At 38.0% G+C, this 25,176-nt stretch overlaps 1 protein-coding gene across 1 annotated transcript in view; it reads left to right on the top strand.

Moving 5' to 3' along the window:
* Positions 1-528: 528 nt before the first annotated feature.
* Positions 529-25,176, top strand: part of GRIK3 (glutamate ionotropic receptor kainate type subunit 3) — an 813,353-nt gene continuing 788,705 nt past the window's right edge. Inside the window, exon 1 of the mRNA XM_082244657.1 lies at positions 529-1,612. Within this exon, the coding sequence (XP_082100783.1) occupies positions 1,498-1,612 (115 nt within the window). The 5' untranslated portion in view covers positions 529-1,497. The remainder of the gene's footprint in view (positions 1,613-25,176) is intronic.

Genomic DNA, 25,176 nt, shown 5'->3' with positions numbered 1-25,176 from the left:
TTATATATATATATATATATATATATATATATCCAGTTTCCTAGTGTCTACTGTTTATTACAATTACAATTGCAGCTAGTGTTTGTGAATGACACATAGGTTTAAACTCCAACTTCAGTCTTTAAACAGAGCTTTGCATGAATCTCCATTTGAAGCAAGAGGAAAAAAAAAAAGAAAACACACTTTAAGTTTCAAAATAGCCACCGAATTAACTGTACTTCCACATAAATCTTCTATTTTTTCCCTTTTTCTCTCAAGGGAAAACTGTCTCCGATCATAATGAACTAGTTTCTACACCTTCAACGGAATGACTATCATCATTTGTTTTAAAACAAATTGCAGAGCACAGTATGTATGCATTGCACATTTTATTTTTTGCTGTCATTGTTTCAATTGACTGCTAATGCTTTGCTTTTGTAATTAGCATCCTTTTAGCAGTGATTTGATGCATGATATTTAAAGTTATTCCTTTTGTGAGTTTATTCTGTAGGCAGATGTGAAAGAGGGCCACATAGCCTAAACAATCCTTTCTGTCACATGATATTGGAACGTTATTAACATTAATGATGCTATTTATGGTGAGACAGATCACTTAGTAACCCTGTCCTGATGATAAAGTATCAGCTCCCTAATCATTAAACCACACCTTTCCTTGTACCCTCAAAGCTTGAGTCTCTTCCTTGCTGCATGGGTAGCAGTGTAAGAAAAAAAAGCAGTATTAGTGCCAAACTGAAGCTGGCACCATATCCACTTCAAGTAAGTAGCTTCCTAGGAAAAGGGAGGGGGGCATGGAAAGCTGTCCTGTATGAATTCAGCACTGACACCCATTTTCTGAAGGTCCAAGATACCATTTGCAATCCCGTGTTACCCTGTTGTTTGTATTTGCAGTCCACCCATCCACTCCTAAAGACTACACACAAGTGCAATGAATTGTATTCACCCACTGAACAAATCACAGTCATGAGATGGTAGCTGCTTTGCATGTGGAGCAGGCAGGCTGCCTGAGTGTGTCTGCTTTTGTCAGTCCAATTCTCTCTCACTGCTAAATCTCTGAAGCCAGAGAAAGGAATATACATTTTTTTTTCCTTCAGCTGCAGGATGGCTCTTGCTGCATCTGTCTTTCCTTCTCCATAAGCCCCAGGGAGCTCCTGATTTTCTATGTCTGGGATTCCACTCCACAGCTTTGCTAAGGACCAGTTGATAGCATCAATGAGGACTGCATCTAAGCATCTAGTCTCCAGCAGGTGAATGGGACTGGAGAGACCAGTACTACACATGTAAATGAAGAAGAAGCTTTTTTTTTTTTTTTGTGGTTAGTAGAAGCATCTCCTAACCTTTGATTTCAGCTGCTGGGGCTTGGGGATAGTCTGCTAACATGTGCAGTGCAGAGGCATTCAACTGTGACTGTCTTGGGCTATCACTGGAATCTTAAAACCGCCAAGGAAGTCCCAGGGAATCCCATATTAACTAAACTTCGTGGGGATTTTGTTTCTAACAATGACACATTACTGGCTCTCTTTTTGGAGTATGGTTTTAAAATACTGGGCAGTTTTGTTCTGCTACATCGTCTGGCTTCAGGACTGTCAAGGAATGCCACACGTTATTCGCATAGGTAAGTGCCTGCAATTCTTCTTTCGCTTGCACCTTTACCGACCTTGTGTGCCAGGGGGATGCAGCAGTAAAATGTCAAGCTGTGTTGTTCCCTGTTTTACTGAAAGGGTTAACTGCGTGATTCCCTCTGGATGAACGTCTTTGAGATTGTTCACTGCAAACTCTAGATTGAAAGAGACGACTTATAAGGGGACACCAACTGTCCGGGTTTCCTGACTGTCCAGAGTCTACATTTTGATGACATCTGCGCACACCTGCCTAGCTTTATCAGTCCTTCACTGCAGTTTATTTGAGCTGTCCCTAAGGACACAGATATAGGCTGCGACTGTGCCCATAGTTCTGCATGCAGGTGGAACCGTACAGCGTGCCTGCTGATGCTGGCAGCCTTGTTTGCACCATTTAAAACAGTACTTTATTAAAAAGTTGCTTATTTGATCACAGAATTGACTATTTGTTATTCTCTGCAAGGGAATTCGGCATTGAAAGGGTAAGGCTTTTGAGAGCACAAAGCAAGCGCTGTAGTTTGAGCTTTGAGGTACTGTCATAGCGTTCTCTGAACAGATGTCTAGTTTCGAAACAAAGTGGCAATGTTTTCACCTATTGTCTTCAGCGATGATTCAGATCAGCTGTGAATTCTTCTTTCTGTGCTGTCTTCGCCTTTGTGTTGTGCTTCCTGAAAACTGTGATAGCCTGTGATAAGTCACGCAGTTGTTTCCCCCTTCATAGCAGATTAACTTTATGTTGTTCATCCACGGGCAGCCAAAAGGGTATGTAGGAAGCTTCCCAGCTAAGAAAAAAAAAATCCTGTTAAGGTTATAGACTGTGCTGTCTCTTCATTTATTGACCTTGGGGGTCCACTAATCTCCTGGCTCCCCAAGGACAGACTATACTAAATTAGGTTAACAGCTGCATTTCACTGAGTATTGAAATAGAACTCTTCCACCTATACCCACACGGTCTATGACGATGGCAATTTGGAGTATAGGAGGTTTATATTTGAAATCTATCCTAAGCTTTCATTTCTATTAAGGCCTGCAAAGTAACGAGGGTACAATCTACTTTCCTAAGAGTTACTTAGGAAATCATCCTTGATTTTTCTAATAAGAGATTTTATTTCTCTAGAAGTATATACTTATATGTTTTAACCTTAAAGGTGAATACTTAGCGGATATATGTTTTACAGCATGGTGAGTTTTTGAGTTTTTATTAATTAGATTAAGATTTTACATATTTTACCTTAAAGAAGTACTTAAAGGGGTACAAAAGGGTTAACATCTCCAGGCCTTACTGATAAGGGATATGGCATACAAAATATTAAATATATATATATATATATATATATATATATATATATATATATATATAAATATATTTTTTTATTTTCCTGTTTTTAATAAGTCGGCAAAAACAAAGTACTACACCACAATTTTGTCAATGTCAGGTCTCAAAGAAGGAAAATCTATTTGCAGTTATGCCATACTCCAATAGATCTTCACTTTATGAAATAGATTGTATCATTGACAATGCATTTTATAGGTCTTTTATAACTGACAAAGGAAAACCATGCACAGAAAGCAATCTTTTTTTTTTTTTTCTTTGTCTTTTCAGTGCTGGGGCAGGTGGTGGAAAGGACATAGTTTTCAAACAATTTCTAAAGCCAACATCAAAATTAAATCCATTTAGATACTTAGTAAAGTTGTGTTTTGTTAGTTCATCACAATATACTGTATATATATATATATATATATATATATATATATATATATATATATATATTTTTTTTTTTTTTTGCAGAGGAATGTTTGACAGTGTTCAGTATATGATTTCATTGTAGCACAAATGAAAAATAGAATGAGTCCTATTTGAAATGAGTTTTACGTGCAAGAAAAGCTTTATGCATCATTTTGTGATTAACCCAAATAATAGAATCTTTTTTATTTTTTTATTTTAAACTGCAACTAATGAAATAATCTCAGAAAAAAAGTCACATGTTGGATTTGTGGTTGGATAAAAGCCGCTGCAGAAAAAGACGACCATAAGAAGTTTTTTGCTTTTTTTAATAGCCAATCAGTAACATATGCACTCTATGCTGCATATATGATTGCAAAGGAAAATATTTTCACACCATTATACTGTAAAGGAGTAGCACATGTATGATATGGTGTTTTAGGTTGTGATATGGCCATTCAAAAATAAAATCCGAAATGTGTTTGGAAATCCATCTTTGAGCCAATACTGGACTTCTTTTCAATTACTGGGTTAATAACCTGTTGGCCACAATATAACCGATGAAGACACAGTTATATGACTTTTAAGAATAAAAACCCGATGTAAGATACACTAGCTTGTTAACAATATGGAGGTCGTGCAACAGCAGGAGTTGATAGTGATAGTTCATCATCAGAGGTCACAGAGGAGAAAGAGGCTTGGGGCTCACACCTGACTGGCATATTAAAGAGAAGAGTTTATGTCTGTATACTTTATAACTGAATAAAAGTATGTTCAGATGGGGGGCATGTCATCTTTCTCTTGTATGAGTAACAATATTAAACACCATGGGTCTTTGTAAGCAATTTATTCTTGTTTCATACGGGAAATCAAACTTCATAATGGATATGAAATTAAACATATGCCAGGTAAATGGAAAATGCCATTCTCAGAATGTTCAACTATAACATAATACTTAGCCTTAAATAGGTATGCATTGACATTATTCTTTTTCTTACTGTAAGTTTTACTGCATTGCCAATTGTTGGTTTCCAACTGAAAAGCAACTATTTTTTGTATTTGAGATTCGGTAAAGGAAGATCCAGTTGTAATTCTTTAAATACATCTTTATAAATTGCCTTGCTTGCTTGGTTGGAGAACAGTTTAAAGCTAATGGATAAGGCTTATTATCGGAGGTGATCACCGCCATTTATAAGATCATTAAAAAAACCTCTACAAGGTTATGACTCGCTTCTATTCTTACACAAGATTTGCATTTCTTTAGGAATTTGAAAAGATGTAACACATGAGATCAGGTCTCCTACACATATTCCTGATAAATTCTCCCTACAATATTACAACCTATCAAACCCATTTGTGTCACAGGAAGAACGCCCTTACACACTAATATATTCAGCATGTAGTGTGCTCTCTGCTGTCACTACTATAAATGCACATAATTATTACAGACTATAAATACACTACATAGTGTTCAAACTTCAAATATTATTTGACAGGATAGATATGAATGACGAACGTTGAGTTACAAATATATGATTAATATGTGTGTCAAGGTTGGGACCTTGATGCTTATCTATCTTTCTTTACCAACCTCTTACTTCTTAATGCTCCTTGAGAGCTCAAGCTTCATTTATACGGTCTGGCTCTTTATGTCCACTACTTTGCATTATTTTTTTATAGCACATGCACCCTAGGCATCAATGAATTAAAGTATGTGCCTCTGTTATTCCTCCATTCCCTTATTATGGTCACAGAAAGACAAAGGCCCCCAATTTCTACCTTCCTATATTATGTGTGTAAAGAATAAATCCTCAAAATACTCAACTAAGGCTGCACAGGGATTTCAGTTCATGTTTTTGGGGAACGGATATTGTGATTTCCATCAAATATTATAACAGATATTGGAAAGCTATGATCTGTATTTTACTACATTAACCCCTTTTTCAAGAAGGAGCAGCATTTCATTATTGGTGCTGCATAGGCTAAGAAGAAATGTCGCTTGGACAAGAAAAAAAAAAAAAACTACAAGTAAATTATTTCCTTGACGAACCATCTACAGGTTACTTGCTAATTTGGCCTTTTTGGAAAACATGTTTTCAAATTTTTCAATTACAAGGTTTACGCTAATATATACTTTTTTTCTCATTTTCTGAAGCTGTTGGAAACAAAAATGTATTTTTAAACAAAGCTAGGTTGGATAAAATAAAGCTAAATACATAATTTGAGGGTGCCTATATTTGTGAAATTGCTAAAAAACCTAGAAACCAGGACAGATGTACAAACATTCAGCATCCAAGAATTTTTGTCATCTCAATAGCTCACTCTAACACCACTTGTCCTATAAGTCCTTCTGGACAAGGCGCACATCCATAATGTTATAGGTTTCAGTACCAGAGGTCAGCATAACGCAAGGGCTATCATGTGATATCATGTGCGTGCACCTCCCACATTGTTGCTGTTCATATAGAGGGCACTGGCTAACCCTGTATATACAGCAGTAGGCACCACCTAAAGCGTTCAGTAGCAGAGCAACAACGCGTGTACACCATTTGAGGTTTTTCAACGGCGGGCAAAACAGCCACACCTTGACAACTTCAAAGCTTATTGGGATGGCTAATTTGTTGTCTTCATATCAAGGATCGTAGTTAGGGAATATAACAGAGGTACATTTTGGACTTTTGTTTGCCAGAAGTGTAATTACTTGCAAAACCCAACTGGACCTACTAACAGTCATCCGATTCCTTACTACTTTTACCAACCAGAGCAAAGAACATCGGACCTACTGTACAAAAGAGCTTGCCTGATTTCAGCTATCATCTTTGATGTTCATTTAGCTGCCAGTTGTATAGATGATACTGGTGCTATACTTAATTGATACTCCTTGTATTGTTACTGCGTTCTTTTTGTCCCTTGCCATTGGAGTGCCTCTTATGTTTTTCTTTGTGTAATTGTTATTAAGATATTTAAATAAAGAGCCTCAAAAACCCAACAGCATTCCATTTTTAAAGTCTGATTGTTTTGGTGAACAGCTCCATTTATTTGAAAGATGCGCACGAGGATATATGCATAAGGGTCTTTTAATGTAATTTCAAGCAAAAAATTGACCTATTCCGAGTATGCGAAATGCAGGTTTGAAGGCATGCTGTAAAACAAAGCTTTAACATCCAGCAGCTCAAACATTAGATGCATTATCAGGTTAACCGTAAGCCTTAAATATTCAATATCAATGAAACACTAGGTTCAGCATTAGCACAGCCATTGTGAAAAAAAATAACATTGTCTACCAGGTATGGGATTATTGTGATCATCTGACTCCTTGCTGCTTTTGGCTATGGAGGCAAATTTAAGTAGAAAGGACCAGTTACAGATTTTTATCTGCTGATTACTCAGCAAGAGCAGCGTGGATGTGATTAGTAAGTTTGGTTGTTAATTTTTCTTATATTCCACATGGTCTACAGTCAGTCAGTGATAACACTTTTGAAAGACTGATATCACAAAGGTGAAAATGTAATGTATACTCTATGTCACCATCTGGTGGGAGCAACACAAAATGAAAAAAGAACATAAAAGTGTATCTAAACTCAATAATCAAAATGTAATATATTGCAACTTATCAGTACTTAGATTTGGGGGCTGACTTCTTTTTTCTTTTTTTTTCAGGCTTTTTTAGGCTTTTTTTTTCAGTATTTTGCCTTTGTGATTATATCAGCAAAACATTTCCTGTACTAGGATAACACTCATTCATCGTATGTTATCTATGTAGGAGCAGTTTCATCATCCTAGGACAGGAAGTATTTCAGTTTCCATCTCGGAGCCTTAGAACATCTCTTCCTTTTTGCCATAACATGGGGGGGGGGGGGAGAGGTGTTCTGTAGTCCACAAAGAGAGCTGTTTATGATACTAACTAATAAGGGTGCAGAACAAGCAGCCAACACAGGAAGTTACCAGCTTGGTAGATTTCTGGCAGAATAAGCTGGTAGTTTATGTCATTTAACATATATAGTATAGCGAAACACTTTCAATAAAATACACAGACTAACAGGGATAAGAGAAGTTTATTGTTAAGGTTTACATGCACTCTAAACTGTGAAGTATTTAAGTTCTTAAGGATATATATATATATATATATATATATATATATATATATAAAAGCAAAAGAGGGAGGGGGATAAAAAGAAAATATGGGGGCAGAATGTTGGACTTTACTGGTACCTCAAGAAGGACTATACACAAATGTTAAAATATCAAAATGTATTGTACAATATCTTAAAAAAGACTTTGATGAAAATTAATTGTATCTATGCTGTATATTCCAAGAGGTCGACGTTTTTTGCATATAATTGCTTCATCAGGACCTAGGTAACTTGGCAGCACAGATAATTGTCCTAAGTAACAAAAGAGAGACATGTATCCAGATGGTTATATCATCAATTTTTGCCAGCATAGGAATTCTCCAAGACTGTCTACAAAATAGTCCACAATACATATAAATACTTTAATACAACTATAGATCTATGATATAGCCATGGTATGCTTGGTAAAATATTGTTCTTACCAGAGACATTTAAAAAACACTCCTCCACCATCAGCAGAGTGTTTGTTATTGAGTAGTTCCCCTATAGTTATACCTTTATGGATTACAGTATTAGCCAATCACAGGGACTTACATCCCCCATATTTGCAAAATGAGAGGAGTCCGAGCAATCCACCTTAGACACCTGCCCAAATCTCACCCTGCCCACACTTCCATTGGCCACTGACCCAACATCAAGCTGTAATCAGGGCCATATCGCCGCGCAAGCGTGCCACGGGAGTAGACCTGCGCATGCGCACCAACGCTACTCTCATCTGCACAACGCTGTATCAGTGTGCCAGGCCAGGGCTCCAACCATGGCCCATCTGACACGCACGCGCACCAAGAGGACACCAGCGCCGACCCTACATGATCTCCCGCAGAGCGAGCACAAGACGTGCTCTCACACACCATCACAGTGCACAAGGACCAGTGTTATTACAACATTAAAGGCAAAACCATAAAAGACCCGGCATTCACCACGAGCGGGGGAGAGGGACACCCCCACCCCCAGTCCAGGGGAAAGTGGGGCACAGACAAAAAAGAAAAAGGAAGTGGGGGGAGATAAAAAAAAGGGCCAGCCAGCAACGGAGTATATCCAATCAGTGAGAGGATTGAGTCAAAGTGACCACATGAGACAGAGCATGACCACAGCATCACTCATATTTGTAAACCATAACTACTCCCGTCATAACAATAAAAATATATGTAACCCGAAGGCCCCATGTGCTGCCACCTCAACTCCACAGCCCTGGTGCATGTACTTCAGCTCAAGCCCCAGACATATGGCATATATGGGACCCTAGATAACAAATATTAAACGTGTCTCCTATCCAGACGCTATTAAAAAACCAGCCTATAGCGGACATTTGCAATACAGTTCATCCTAGCCCATTATGCCCATTTAATCTTCATAAACGTCAATTTTCACATGAGTCCATATGATTATTATACATTTAGTATACAAAACAGAAAAAAATAATAGAGAAAAAGACGCTGCTATTCAGCCATCAATATTGGAGCTATGACGGTGTCTTGTAAGTCAGTGCAGTGACACAGCCCGTGATTCATTTTTATATATGTAAAATTGTTACATATTATGTGTCTCTCTTTTGTTACTTAGGACAATTATCCGTGCTGCCAAGTTACCTAGGTCCTGATAAAGCAATTATATGCGAAACGCGTCGGCCTCTTGGAATATACAGCATAGATACTGTTGGATTGCTTGGTATATACTGTACAAGACCTATGTTTTTTTAATTTTCAACAAAGTCTTTTTAAGATACTGTACAATAAAGTTTGATATTTTAACATTTGTGTATAGTCCTCCTTGAGGTACCAGTAAAGTCTGACATTCTGCCCCCACATTCCCCCCCCTCCCGTTTTTGGTTATTTGTGATATAAGACGAGGTACTTGATATGCCCCCCTCCTGTTTGTGTGTATGTATGTATATATATATCATATAACAGGTAATGCTAATATGGTAGTATCTCATAGATGACACATTATTTAGAGCATTTTCTTTCCTAAATTAAACACTAGGGGAGCTCTTCTATTGCAGCTTTGACTTAGTATTAAATATGACCTCTGTAGAAAAAGCTTTATTTATCTGCACACATAAAAGAAGATCTCAACTGATGGAGAATGCTGCCATTGTTTAGCTGTCCTTTTGACAATGCTACATCTCTGAATTTAATGTTAATGTGCATCATATCAGCACTTCCATCTGCATCACGTTTTCTATAACATCACTGCCTGCAAGACTGTTCTGAGTAAGTGACTCATTAGGAAAGACAGCCAACCACCTAGCATTTTCTGAAAAAAGGCACAGGCTTCCTTTATTAAAATTTAAAGGAAAGGAAAGATATATTCTGATGCTCTATAACTACTATAAATTTAAAGGAAAGATGTATTCTGATGCTCTATAACTACTATATATTGCTAAAATGAATTAAATGTGTTTATGGCTGGTAGCCAGTAGAGGAAAAAGTTAGTCATCCCTTGTTGTTATTAGGTTTGTGGTAAATGTATTTTACTTTGTATGATTTTTAATATTTTAAATTATTTAGATTACATTTTGAATCCAAATTACAATAACATTTTTTGAGTGCACAAGAAGATTCATGTACCTTTCTTTCTAAATCACTAAGTGAATTGTTTTAATCATTGCTGATTGGGCTATGCCTTCTTGTGGTTGACTGGACATTTTTATCAGTTCATTGATTACTTACAGTACATTGGGAATAGGTCACGGACCAAATAACCTCATTTGACAAGTGGATCAATTCAGATTGAATCACTTCATTTAACAAGTGGATCAATTTAGATTCTGTCAACTTAAGGCACTCAACCTAAGGAGCGTTTTTTTTTTTTCCCTCACTTAACTGAATGTGTCATTTAGATATATCAAGATTATAATATTTCCTTTCACTCTTCTGTCATGTATGTTTCTGGTGCCAAACAAGATTTCTTCTGTTTTTATTGATGACTTTAGTCTATATGGATCACCCCCAATGCAGGCATATCATGAATAGTATAACAATGCTCTGTAAAGGCTAAGCTGCAAAAAAAAAAAAATCACACATGATGAATCCAGGAATAGTACAGGGCGAACCATTAAATGTCACTCAATTGAATTCAAAGTGGGTCTTGTAACTGTGTGGCGATGTCATTTTCTAGAAAGTCACAATAATTCAGCTGATTCAAATCAGCATAATTATAAGACAGATAAAAATAAAAGCTGCATATTTGACTATTTAATTTCATTAAATCTAATCTCAACTGCTAGACTGAATCCTGCATAAGCCACTTTGACTGTATGCTAAATCAAGGTGGTGTTCTTCACTGAGGAGCATGGCTGACTCTTGCTTGAGTCAGAGAAAATGTTCTAGTATCTCTGATCTTGGCAGCTGAGATAGACAATTGACATTTTGGCATAGGAACTGCTCTGGGGACAGTGCAAACGTTTAATAGCAATAATCACGTTATGCATAGGGCATTTCCTTTCAGTGGTCATATGCCTATGCAGAGTTATGACCACATAGGTTTATGGACCATTTACAATAAAAATGTACCTTTATTGGTCTAAGCTATACCATAGCCAGGAAGGTGATGCTGCCATCATTTACATGTAGCTCTCAGTTGAATGTAATGCAAATTAGACCTGAAGTCAAAAATGTAAGGTTCTTATTTAGATCTTACAGAAGATATCTATGTGGTACCCTGAAAAATGTACTTATTGTGTTAAATTTCTTACTGGCTTTGGGGCTTCCTGGCATGTAACTGTGCCTAGGAATTGCTGTTCTATAGCCTAATAGCTGTAGATAAATTTGCAATGTGGGATCTTTTTAGACACTGCTGCTTCTGAATTCTAGTCTCACAAGATTTGGAGTAAGATAAGGTAATGTAATTTGTCTTGATCACTGTTCTTCTTCCTGGAAAGAAAGCTGTACAGGAGGATATGCAGTGCAAGCTCCTACGTGCTTCTTCTATTTCTGTAGATCTGTGCTTCCTCCAGCTCTTCTGATGCTTCAAAATCATTATCTTGCCAGTAAATAAATCACCAGTCATCAGCGGGGCAGCTCAGATAAAAGGAAGCAAACTCTGCTCTTTTACCAGGATGGCCACTTTCACAAAAATATACAGTGCAGAACAAGGCATGGTAAGTCAGTGATGGGGAAAAGATCTGCTTCAGGCAATTCTGACTAGTCCTTTGCCACCTACTTGCCATTTTTGGCACAGCTTCTACAGTAGAGGTCCTCTCTAAACAACTAAAGTTCATTGAAGTTGAATTGGTATCATGTAGTTTATCCACTGAAAGGCAAATTAATGAACATGCATTAATTGTGAGATTTAAAATGGCTGTAACCTCTGGCATGAAATATTAACCCTTTCATGCCTAAGGGTACCCTTGAAAAAGGTGTGAATAGGTTAATAAAGCACATACTTCAATGCTGTGTACTTGTCTCTATCTGTCACTTCTGCCAGATTTTCCTTACTCCAAGAGATAATTGTTGATGGGGTTGGGGTTTGGGGGTGGGGGGCTCTAGTACACAGCCTGTAAATGACAGCCACAGTTGTGCTTGTTTTCCGTATACTGTAAGGAAGGGGTTGTGTTCCTTCCCTCCATTCAGGGCTCAGGGGCTCTCACTGAGTTCTTGCAGTGTGAGACTTTAGATCCCTGCCCCTTGCTTTTCAAAGCTCAGAGATTATGTGTAAAATCTGTGTTTTGAAAGACTGTGAAGAAGAGATGCTGCAGATAAACAGGTACAACCTACATAGGAGGATTTTTTTTTTTTTTTCCAAAATGTTTATGGTTTTTTTTTTACCTGTGTATTACCTGAAGCTAGTCACTTAACTGTATATGTTAGGATTTACCAACTTAAAGAAAAGGTTTGAATAGTTAAGTAAGAGAACAAGCCAGATATTCTGTAGAATTATCCAAACTGAAATGGACCCCTACGTCAAATCCTGCTGTGAAATACTATTGAGTGATCTAGGTCTTGGGAGTATGATAGACATTAGATGTAAGCAACACATTTTTTTCTGAGGCTCCAAAAATATATAAGAGTTTATTTACCAAAGGCAAGTTGGTTTTTCTCTTTGAAGCGGAAGCTTCAATTTGCATGGGAATTTGCCCTATGTCCTTGTGAATGCGGCAATGTTTCCCTTTGCAAAGAATACCCAATCACATGCTTGCACATAATTGGATGATGGATGTCAGCAGAGCTTCACTTCATTCACCAAGCTCTGGGGTAAGTTCCATTGCATCGTGCAACTTCTTTTGCAAAGCAAACAGTCTATTTGTCTTTAGCAAAGTATTCTTCAATAAAACCAATAGAATGAGCATCATATATAATACTGACCGCTGTCAGTGACCCAGACTCCATACTGAGGCCAAATCTGAGTTTTACATTGTTTACTTTTGATAATGACATGATCTAGTGTCATTCCATTGCATTCATTGCATTATTTTAATAACAGCTAGGAGGTGTGTTGTGCTGATCAATACAGATCTGAATTAAAAGTCCAATTTTGGTTCAAAGAATAAAACCACTTTAGCTTCAAGAGCTACAAACTGTACCATTACTGATCCATGTCTGCCAAACATTCTCTAAAAATGACCATGAGTAATCAAAATGAGTGTACTGTCCTTTATCTGTCCTACATTATAAATACTTAACTCTTTTTTCCTTTCAGTCAATAACATCTAAAGAAGAATCCATTATATGTATAAAGCTTAAATATCCTTTTTTCTTATACCTTAACCATTGTTTTGTTTTATAATATATATAATGATTTAATTGGGGACAAACGAGGTTAAGTTAACTGGCGTAAACAACAGAGCCTTGGCAAATATGTACATTTAAATAAAGTGAATATGTACAAACTTACACGATTGACTTTAGCAGTGCGACTCTATATAAAATCCATTTCCCGAATGCGAGGTTTCACGTGAAGACTACTAAACCACTGGTCTAAAGCCATTTGCTTTTAGCTGGAAAAACCCCAAACATATTGATTTTCATTCAGGATCTGTCTGACTCTACACTGGCACATACATAGAGGAATCTCCCGGAGACACGGTGACTGAAAGCTACCCGCAGTGGCTGAGTCTGTAACAATGTCAGCTTGGAGGGCATTGGAAGGTGAACGTTGGACTGTGCAAGAACAGAAAGTGTTGTTTGCACAATATGGGATGCCTAAAGGAAATTAATATGTAACAGGGCTAAACAACAACACAGCAAATGTAATGCTTGATGACTTCACAATGTCTTGTGTGTTTTTTAACTGTATTCCTGTATGTTGCACAAAATTTCACAGCATTGTACAACCGAGTGGTACATTTTACAAAAAAAAATTCTTATGCTTTTTTGTGAGAACATTAAAATGGAATAGAAATAGCTTTCAGCTTATGAGCTCTATCGCAAGCAAGATTTTTTTTCTTTTTTTTTCCAGCAAGTTAGCCTTTTTTTTCGTACCCAAGGTTTAATATATTAATCTTCATATGTATGACATGCATTACCTCTATCTACAGTATGTCTAACCCCATCGGAGAAGTAAACAAAGTTTATTTAATTTCATATCAAGGAAGAAAAGAAAGATTACGTTTTTTTTTTTTTAATGGCTGATACAAATGACATAAGCTTAATGAAGACTGGCCATTATTATACATTACCTGGCTATTTTATGAGGTACACTTTTCTAGTACCGGGTAGGACCCCTTTTTGCCTTCAGAACTGCCTTAACCACTCAAGCCCCGGAAGGTTTTACCCCCTTCCTGACCAGGGCCTATTTTGCGATTCAGCACTGCGTGACTTTAACGGACAATTGCGCGGTCGTGCGACGCTGTACCCAAACGAATTTGACGTCCTTTTTCTCCCACAAACAGAGTTTTCTTTTGGTGGTATTTGATCACCTGTGTGATTTTTTGATCATGCGCTATAAACAAAAAAAGAGCGTCAATTTTGCAAAAATAACAATATTTTTCACATTTTTTTTATATGAAATCCCCCCACAAAAAAATGTAAAAATCAAAATGTTTTAACATTTTAGGCCAATTTGTTTTATGCTTCATGAGTTTGGTAAAAAAATTGCAAAAAGCGTATTTTGATTGGTTTGCACAAAAGTTATTGCGTTTACTAACTAAGGGAATGATTTTTGTAATTTTTGTTGTTTTTTTTTTAACGAGTAATGGCGGCAATCTGCGATTTTTTTTGCGGGCCTGCGACATTGCGGCGGACAGATCAAACCCTTGACTGAAATTTTTGACACTTTTGGGGTTACCAGTGACATTACTACAGTAATCAGTGCTATACATGCACTGTTACTGTAAAAATAACACTGGCAGTGAAGGGGGTTAACTTTTTTTGAGAGGGAGGGGTTAAGTGTGTCCCTAGGGGCGTGATTCTAACTGTGATTGGATGTGGCTTGATGTGTAAGAACAGAGATCATCGGTCCTACATAGTAGAACCGTATGATCTCCATTATTACACAGGGAAGAATGACAGGCGGCTTTGTTTACATTAGCCACCTGCCTTTCTCCCGCTGTAATGGACGATCGCGAGTGCCTGGCGGACACACGCGCGGGGGGGTCTGTGACCGAGCGGGAGCGAGAGTGCACCTCCGGCGCCGCGCGCTCGCTCCCTAGAGCCTCACAGGCTAGCGACGTAGCCCTACGTCGCTTTGCCTGTGAGGGGCTGACCGCTGCAGTAAATAGTCGTGCGGCGGTCGACAAGTGGTTAAAGTGATACTAATGTCTTATTTTTTGTTTAACCACTTTACCACCGGAGGATTTTGCTGTCTTACGTCCAGGCCACTTTTTGCGATTCGGCGCTGTGCGACTTTAACTGACAATTGCGCGGTCATGCGACGCCATACCCAAACGAAATTTACGTCCTTTTTTTCCCACAAACAGAGCTTTCTTTTGGTGGTATTTGATCACCTGTGCGCTTTTTATTTTTTGTGCTATAAACAAAAAAAGAGCGTTTATTTTGAAAAAATAACAATATTTTTAACATTTTTTTTATATGAAATTCCCCCCAAAAAAATGTAAAAATCAAAATTTTTTTTAAATTTTTGGACAATTTGTTTTCTGCTACCTATGTTTGGTAAAAAAAATCACGATAAGCGTATTTTGATTGGTTTGCGCAAAAGTTATTGCGTTTACTAACTACGGGAAAGATTTCTATCATTTTTGGTGTTTTTTTTTTAACGCGTAATGGCGGTGATCTGTGATTTTTTTTGCGGGACTGCGACATTGCGGCGGACAGATTGGACCCTTGACTGACATTTTTTACACTTTTGGTGGTACCAGTGACATTACTGCAGTAATCAGTGCTATACATATGCACTGTTACTGTAAAAATTACACTGGCAGTGAAGGGGTTAATTTTATTGGAGAGGGAGGGGTTAATGTATGCCTGGTGCTTACTGACGTGTGGGGGGGGGGAGGTGACTGAGTGACAGAAGGACAGATCGGATGTTCAGCTATGCTGAACACTCCGATCTGTCAGTCCCTGTCACTTAGGAGATCCGCCCGCTCTGTTTACACAGGCGGGCGGATCTCCTCACTCGATTCCCCGACAATCGGGGCAGAGCAGCGGCGATCGCCGCCGCTCCTCCCCTGGCCCGACTCCCGCTGTGAATGAAAACAGCGGGAGCGCGCCTCCGGCGGCGCGCGAGCGCCGCCTATAGGGGGAGGAGTCCAGCGACGTAGGTCTACGTCGCTGGACGGGAACGAGCCACTTTGAGGGTACTGCGGCAATGTGAGCGGTCGGCAAGTGGTTAAAAATAACAAGCATGTTATACTTACCTGCTCTGTGTAGTGTAGTTGTTTTGCAGTTTCTTCTAGGGGTCCCTAGCTGGGGCTCCTGGCCCCTCCCTCCAGCCCCTAGAGCAAGCAGTTTGCTATGGGAGGACCAAAGCTGAGCCGCTGCTCTGTGTTTATTTAGACATGGAGCTGTGGCTTAGCCCTGCCCCTCTGATTGGAAAACTGACTTTGGTTGACAGCAGCAGGAGCCAATGGCTCAGGTAAATATTGGGTGGGCCTGAGGAGGCCTGTTGCATACAGACGTTTTTTTTATCTTTATGCATAGAATGCATTAAGATTAAAAAAAAAAAAAAAGAACTTCTGCCTTTAGAACCACTTTATTTCTTCATGGCATAGATTGAACAAGTTGTTGCAAACATCCCTCAGAGATTGATCCATGCTTTCATGTTGTCTACCCCAAATAATGACCCCCAATCTGAATGTGGCAGCTGAAAACGAGACTCATCAGACCAGGCAACATTTTTCCAATCTTCTATTTTCCAATTTTGGTGAGCCTGTGCGAATTGTAGCCTCCCCACCCCAGTAGATCAGCAGTTTTTAAAATACTCAGACCAGCCCTTCTGACACCAACAACAATGCCACGTTCAAAGTCACTTAAATACCAGTTCTTGCTGTTTCTCGGTTTGAACTTCACTGCCATGTGATTGGCTGATTAGCAATGTGTGTTATCAAGCAATTGAACAGGTTTAACAAAAAAAGTGGACAGTGATTTTTTAGATATATTTTATATGAAGTAGAAATTAAAGTGAGTACTATAATAGAGGAATATAAGTCACTTTTGAAATAGTTCTAGACAAATCTAGATTAGTGAGCCCTGAAAGCCACCTTCCAGAATAGTATACACAAAACACTGCAAGGGTCTACACACTTTTATATATATATATATATATTAAAGTAAAGTTGGTTATCTACTCTGATGAGGTTTGACATGCATAGAGGAAATTCATGTCATACATTTTATGCAAAAATATTTTATGAGCTCTAACCTCAATCTTACATTATCATCTCTTTCTATTCCTTCTGTGCGCTCCCAAATACTATAGTTTGGTCCCAATAACTACACTCTCACAAAGACTTTGCCATTTTTATGTTAAACGGTGTGGTCAAGCCTGTAGACATACTGTAGTGCTCTTGTCTTTCCAAACACCAGCTAGATTTTGCATGATAAAACTGAAATACATATATTGAAGGGACCAATTTTCTAAGTATACCTTAAAAGAAGATAAGCATGGGTGTCCTAAACCACAAAAGCAGTTGAATAGACATAAAATAATGGAATTTTCTTCCTGTCTTTCGGCAGCTGTAGGTTTGCATGCAGTTAGTGCAGAGCTGAAATATTATTGTCACCATGTAGGTGAATAACTGTAATAATATAAATAGGATCTGAAACATTTTCCCTGAAACCATATGGTAAAAATCCTGAGCTGGTAGGAACAGACGTAGGAATCAACGTGCATGCTTTTCTAAATTACATTTTTCTTTTCTTTTTTTTTCCTCTTTGTTCCGTTACATTTGAAATTCCTTATGGTGATAGATTACTAAAGGCAAATAGGTTGTTCACTTTGCAAGGGAATTTTCCTTTAGCTTAGTTATTGTAGTAAACTTTTACTTGCAAAGAATACCCAATCACATCCTTTCTTGTATTAAGAGAGGTATGGACTCCAGAGAGAGAGATATCATTTTACCCCTGTACAAATCATTAGTAAGACCTCATCTGGAACATGCAGTTCAGTTTTGGTCACCAATTCACAAAAAGAATATCGGGGAACTGGAGAAAGTGCAGAGAAGGGCAACCAAACTGATAAGAGGCATGGAGGAGCTCAGCTATGAGGAAAGGTTAGAGGAACTGAATTTATTCTCTCTTGAGAAGAGAAGATTGAAGGAGGATATGATCAACATGTACAAATACATATAGTGAACTTGGTAATAAATTATTATTTCAAGTTCATTACAGAAGACCAGTTCATCTGGTGAAAAAGGGATTTAATCTCCAAATACAGAAAGGTTTCTTCATAGAAAGAGCTGTGAAAATGTGAAAAAGACTCCCTAAAGAGGTAGTTCTGGCCAGCTCAGTAGATTGCTTTTTTAAAAGGCCTGGATTATTTCCTGGGTGAACATATTATAACTGGGCACTAACATTTATAGGTAAAGTTGATCCAGGGAATATCCGATTTTCTCTTTGTGAATCAGAAAGGGATTTTCTTCCCCTGGTAGAGCAAATCGGATCATGCTTTGCTTAAATGTTATGCCTTCCTCTGGATCAACTGTGGGTACAGGATTGTGTATATATGATTACATTTTTTTTTCCATTTTATTGGTTGATCTAGATGGACTTGTGTCTTTTTTGAGCCAAACTAACTATGTAACTATGTAACATGAAAGCAAATTAAAAAAAAAAAAACATATTTTTTGCTTGCACATGATGAGATAGTGAGAGTCAGTCAGCCGGGCATTGCAACACCAAATTAAGTGAGCATTCCCTTCCAAATTGAACAGACTTTTTGCCTTCTGTAAACCCTATGTATCAGAAAAGGAGTTTCTCCTTAGAACATACATCTCTCATTCAACAAAAGGGTTTTATATTGTATTACTGGACAAAGACCATCTGGTTGTATGTAATAGTGACTCAAAATTGTGTAATTAGGTTGATTTCAAATGAACCACAAAAAACATGTTTTACTTAATAGTGGGCCAGTCCTAATCATGGATAACAGGAGTTGAGAAATTCTAGAAAGGAACTCATCTGAGTTGACATGGGTTCTCCAACAGGATTCCACGTTTTCATTAAAGTGCAAATATTCATTAACGATTCTCCACTGCAGCATACACGTTTGTGTGCATTGACGCACATTGTAGTGCACCACATTAGGTTGCCCATTTAAAATGACACCTCAGTTTGCAACACACCTCAACCAATAACAACAAAAGGATGAGGAAAGATGTGTGAATGAGATATCAATGAGGTCATGTCCATGTAATTTGAAGATAAAAAATTGAAGACACAAATAAATTTGTGTCTAAATGCCTATTAACCACTTGCCGACTGCCGCACGACTATTTACTGCGGCAGTCAGCCGCTCCTGGGCAAACTGACGTAGGGCTACGTTGCTCGCCCAGGAGCCTGTAGGGGGAATGCGCTCCCGTCCCCGCTCGATCATAGGGATCCCTGCGCGTGTGACCGGCAGCTCTCATGTCCGCCGGCCACTCGCGATCTCCCGTAGGAGAGGGAGAAAGGCAGACGGCTGATGTAAACACAGCCGTCTGTCATTCTCCCTGATGTAAGTACAGAGACTATACGATCCTGCTATGTAGGATCGTATGTCTCTGTGGTTACATCACAAGCTACGCCCCCTCCACAGTTAGAATCATGCCCCTAGGGATACATTTAACCCACTGATCACCAATAAAGTTAACCCCTTCCCTGCCAGTGTCATTTTTACAGTAACAGTGCATACTTATAGCACTGATTACTGTAGTAATGTCACTGGTACTCCCAAAAGTGTAAAAAATGTCAGTCTGGGGTCCGATCTGTCCGCCGCAATGCCGCAGTCCCACAAAAAAAAATAGCAGATTGCCGCCATTACTAGTTAAATAAAAAGGACATAAATATTTCCCGTAGTTAGTAAACGCAATAACTTTTGCGCAAACCAATCAAAATACGCTTATTGCGATTTTTTTTACCAAAAATATGTAGCAGAAAACAAATTGGCCTAAAATTTTAAAAAATTTTGATTTTTACATTTTTTTTGAGAATTTCATATAAAAAAATGTGAAAAATATTGTTATTTTTTCAAATTTGTCGCTATTTTTTTGTTTATAGCGCAAAAAATAAAAATCGCAAAGGTGATCAAATACCACCAAAAGAAAGCTCTGTTTATGGGAAAAAAAGGACATCAATTTCATTTGGGTACGGTGTCGCACGACCACGCAATTGTCCGTTGAAGTCACCCAGTGCCGAATTGCAAAATAGGGCCTGGTCTATATCCTCTGGGGCTTAAGTGGTTAAGGACTTAATGACCCTCATGAGACATGAGTAAAAATATATAAATATTTATTGAAACATACACATAGAGAGTATATAAAAACATGAGATCCTAAAAGTATCCTATTAGGGAATCGCATAGCAGCATATATGCATTGGCCAAAATATCAGTATCGGCAACGAAAAACCGATATTGGTCGATCACTAATACATAGGATAACAATAAAGGCAAATAGCAACATGAACACCTCAACCAATAAAAACATGGAGGCTGTTTGCATTTTTGAAGCACAATACACAGGACACACGTAATGAAAATAATTTACTGTGTCTAAATGTACACTGAATACATAAGGAATGAGTTGCTAAAGGAGTATATATTGTTTAATTAGCTATAGTTAAGTTCACTTGTGTCTTTCAATCAAATGCAAAGCAAAATCTACAATATTTTTAAAATTCCATTGTACATAATTTGGTTTTTAAAGTGAATGCTAGGTCACTTTATTTACTTAGCTAATTGAATATTCGCTTTGCTAAGTGAGTGTTATCTACTCTTTTAGCAAATCAATCAATAAGTCTCACCTAGTAGTGGATTTCAAAACTCATCATATATAAAAAGCTCCAGATTTTGACATGAATCATACATCAATATGGTAACAGCCACACATTGCGCCCAGTGGTTTTACATGTCTAATATATGGGTCTTACAGGGGATTATACTTGCTAGACTCAGTATATTTATGTTTCTTGACAAACCATGTTAAAGAGGAAATATTATTACAGAAATAAAGGGGTAGTTCAGTTTCAATTTACAGTGAATGGAGGCAGAGCAGTTTATTATATATGGCTGAACTCAATAAGCTTCCTTTTGTCACAATTGATGGTTTCCACGTGTTATTTGAAGAAACTTACTTTCACAAAAAGCAAAAACCTTCTACAATATGAACAGGGCTCACTAGATCAGCCTGAGCTTATACCTTGCTTGTTGATTCTGGGCTTTGTATTGTGTGCTACAACATCCTTTACAAGAGTCTTTGTTCTGGAGCAGAATACACAGCAGAATCAACACAATAGTAAAATCAGTCTGTGTATGCAGTAAAGCATGCTTGTTATACTCCCTGTGGAACCTAAGGGGTTAATCTTTAGCATTGTGTAAAAAGGCTGTTTGAGCCTGTCTTCTCTGATTCTTCTCTTCTTTCATTGTCTCTACTGCATCTCCTGAACAGAGTCTATGGGACAGGCTGCACATGCTCAGTTTGGTGTGCATTGCTAGAGGATGTTTTTTTTTCTTGGGAGAGTGCATGTGATCAGAACAGGGTCACTCAGCACTGTCCAGACAGAGGGTCAAGGGTTCTACAGCCTTATAGAACAGTCAGAGTAGAATGAAAACTCCCTCTACAAGCTTTAACATGACACTTATAGAAGTCACAAGACTGTTATATACTGCTGATGAGAAAATGTATTTAGCAGTTTATATTTACTAAAACTATTGCATTCCCATGCTCTGTGTACTGTGGGAGATCAGATATAGCGAATGCAGGTTCTGAGTTTAGTAACACTTTAAAGTGTCAAAGGCATGTTTCTGTAACTTATTTATTTGAAGGTTGTGGACTACTTTATACTATTTTTTTTTCCGGTCTTGGAGAGTTAAAGCAGAAATTAAGTTATTTTTTTTAAGGATGTCAGACAGAGCAGGAAGTGTCGGGAAATCCCCCCAACATGGGCTCAGGCATTTAAACAACTTCTCTAGTAGTATGAGGAAGGTTGAAAATGAGAAACCCTGTCAGGAAGCATTGTGTCCCCCTGAGGGCTATTTATCTAGACTTCCTGTGCAGGTGACAGCTGTCAGACAGAAAAGGAAACAGAGAATTCTCCTCTCAGGCATAGAAATCATTTAAAGGTTAATTTCGCCTTTAAGAAAACAAATATTTTTGTGGGGAAAAAATATGCATTTCCTATTTTTTTCTGATGAGCCTGCAGAGCATTGCACCCACTATCAGTAGATTGCAGGTGCAATGTAAGGCTCCTGTAGACACTGCCTCAATCTTGCATGTCCTTACCTATATATGTGCAGATAGCTACAAAGCTGGAGGAAGCGTCATTAGTGCCCTCACAGTTAATTGAAAACTATAAGCCTTTTGCTGTAGTGACAGTGGGTGCAGGGAGAGCATCATGGGGGGGTTCAGAAAAAAAAAAAAAAAAACTTACCTTAGAGTGGAAATAAACCCATCTATTTACCTGTTTCCCAAAACGGTTGCATTGAAGCATGCAGAGTATGATAATTGCTACAGTTGCTTTTGCATTCAACCAAACAGTCAAGCCATCAAATGGATGGTGTTATTACTGATTGCATGTGCAGCACCAGAGCAACTGCAGATCAAACAGAGGATACGATGGCAGCTTCCTTGGCTGCTGCTGGGTCCTTCTCTTTTATGCTTAATCCCTGGATTGGACACTTTTCTGTCTGAGTGATGTGGTCAATTCCCATTGGCTGGTCAGCGAAGGGGCCCTCTTGAGATCCAGAATAGGGCTGAAGAGAGTGAAGGGGACCTGATGGCAGGGGTTAACATGTGGTGCAGGATTAGCAGGCAGCGGTGGTGTTAGGGAGGGTCCTGGATGGGGGGGACCCAGATGAATATAACTGACTTCACCAAGTAAGTAAATTTTACATGGTGCAGGATGGCAGGATTGGTTAGAGAGGGATAGGAGGGATGGGAAAAAAATAGATTTTGAGTGAAATTGGGCTTTCGCCACATGCCAGTTTGTCCAGAACTACAAAATACATTTAGGCTAAAGTTTGACCATAAATAGGCTTGAGGTGCAATAAGACACACACCTTAAAAGTTAATTTTTAAAATAAAAAAAAATGTAAGCCCCCCACCCTAATGCATGCACATGCACTATCACAAAAGTGCCATCTACTGACAATTATAGGTATCTTAGTTTTACACTATATTGTGAATGCTGGAAATTTTAAGGCTTGATATATTTGGTATCTGTTTATTAAACACAACCACATCTTTTATATTTTACCAAAATTCGACATTACATTGTTTGTTTCGCACTAGAAATGATGGATACAGGTATCACCAGGACAAGAAGACGCTGATATAAATAAATACATTTTCATAGGTAAACACTGATCCTAATTCATATTCCTCATAGTTTTGTGTTTGGCTTATCCCCACTGAGAAATTTACTATCATTTTCTGTTCTTACAGTAAGTGAGCAGGGACACAGGCAACAATAAAAACCTAACTTTTTTTCAGAAGTTCTTTAAATTAATTAAGTAACTGTCAAAAAAACATTATCTTTTGCTTCAACTGAAGTACAGCAGATCATATTTGAGCTGAAAACAACATCTGAACCTAGATGCCCCTGCTGCTAAGCTATTAATATTATGTTAGCACTTTTATTTTGAAGGATGAAGGGACAAGGTTGTTATATTCTTGTCTTTGGTTTGTTAACACATTTTGGAATCAATAAAAAATAACCTATAAAAGAAATAACCTTATCTTAGGCCCAGGTTTGTGGAAGGCCCCAATCTAAAACATTATATTTTTAACGCTGAATTCCAGGAATTCAGCTCCTTTGTAAAAAGTAAAGGCACACTATGAATGTATGACACCACCTGGGCTTATCTCTATTATTTACATCGGTCAGTTTTATTGCACTCCCCAAAGATGCCTTGATGCTTTAGGTCTAAGTATCTTTAACATAAGAATTGGTGCAGCTGTCTGCCCTCCTCCTCCTCCTACCCAATCACAGAAGCCTTTGTATTTTATGAACTCATTCACAAAATACAAAGGCTTCTCTGAATGGGCAGCAGAGGAGTTAGTTCACAATTTTCCTCCTTCAAGTATGAGTTCATTTTCCGGTGTTCTTGATCTTAGCTTAAAATTGAAAAGACGGCCCTCCTAAACCTTATTCATACCCTTAACCACTTGCCATCAAGGCCAGTTCTAACATTTCTCACATACATGGTAAAATATTAATTTTTGTGCTAGAAAATTACTCAGAAGCCCCAAATATTATACATTATTGAATACAGAGACCTGGGGAATAAAATGGTGGCGTTTCATTTTTTTATGTCACACAATATTTGAAAAAACATTTTTAAAATGCTAATTTTCATGAAAAAATACATTTTAATAAATTTAGTGCACAAAAACACAATATAATACCCTTTTTTCAGAATATAAAAGGTGATGTTAAGCTGAGTAAATAGATATCTAACATGTCACTATTTAAGATTTTGCACACCTGTGGAAAGGCGACAAATTACAGTACATTAACTTATCCATAGGTGATGCTTTAAAAGCCTTTACAGGTTACCAGTTTAAAGTTAAACAGGAGGTTTAGCTCTTGCTCTGATGTTCGTGGTAATACCTAACATGTGTGGTGCAATCACCGCTTACATGTGTGTGAGGGACCTACGTATGTGTCTGCATTTGCATGTGGGCACGGGGCGATGGAGGCACTTTATTATTTTTGTATTTATTTTATTTAAATTTATTTTTTACGCCGTCTATTTATTTATTTAGCTTTTGGATCAACTTCATTGCTATCACAAGGGATGAGCAACAGCTCTTGGGATGGCATGGGCAGGAATGGGCATACTTTACTGAGATATCTATCTATTAGAACCCAGATCTCTTCTCAGCCCTAAAAAGTAACAGCTTGTATATAACAAACTGTAACCAGCAGTGTCAGAATACTTGTTACTTCAAGTTTCTTACTGAATAGAAGGGGTGAGGTGGTGATTTGGACCTGTGCACAAACAAGGTCCATAAAACATGGATGAAGGGGTTTTGGGTGGAGGAACTTGACTGACCTGCACAGAGTTCAGTGAGTGGAGAGTGAATTAGAGTGGAGACTGCAAGCCAGGTCTTCTCATTCACATCAGTGCCTGACCTCAAAAATGTGCTTCTGGAAGAATTGTCAAACCT

Source organism: Pelophylax lessonae (assembly GCF_965119305.1).
Source record: "Pelophylax lessonae genome assembly, chromosome: 2".
In the NCBI taxonomy this organism is placed as follows: domain Eukaryota; kingdom Metazoa; phylum Chordata; class Amphibia; order Anura; family Ranidae; genus Pelophylax; species Pelophylax lessonae.
Note: the sequence above shows the minus strand (reverse complement) of the source record. Positions and strands in the feature narration are given on the sequence as shown.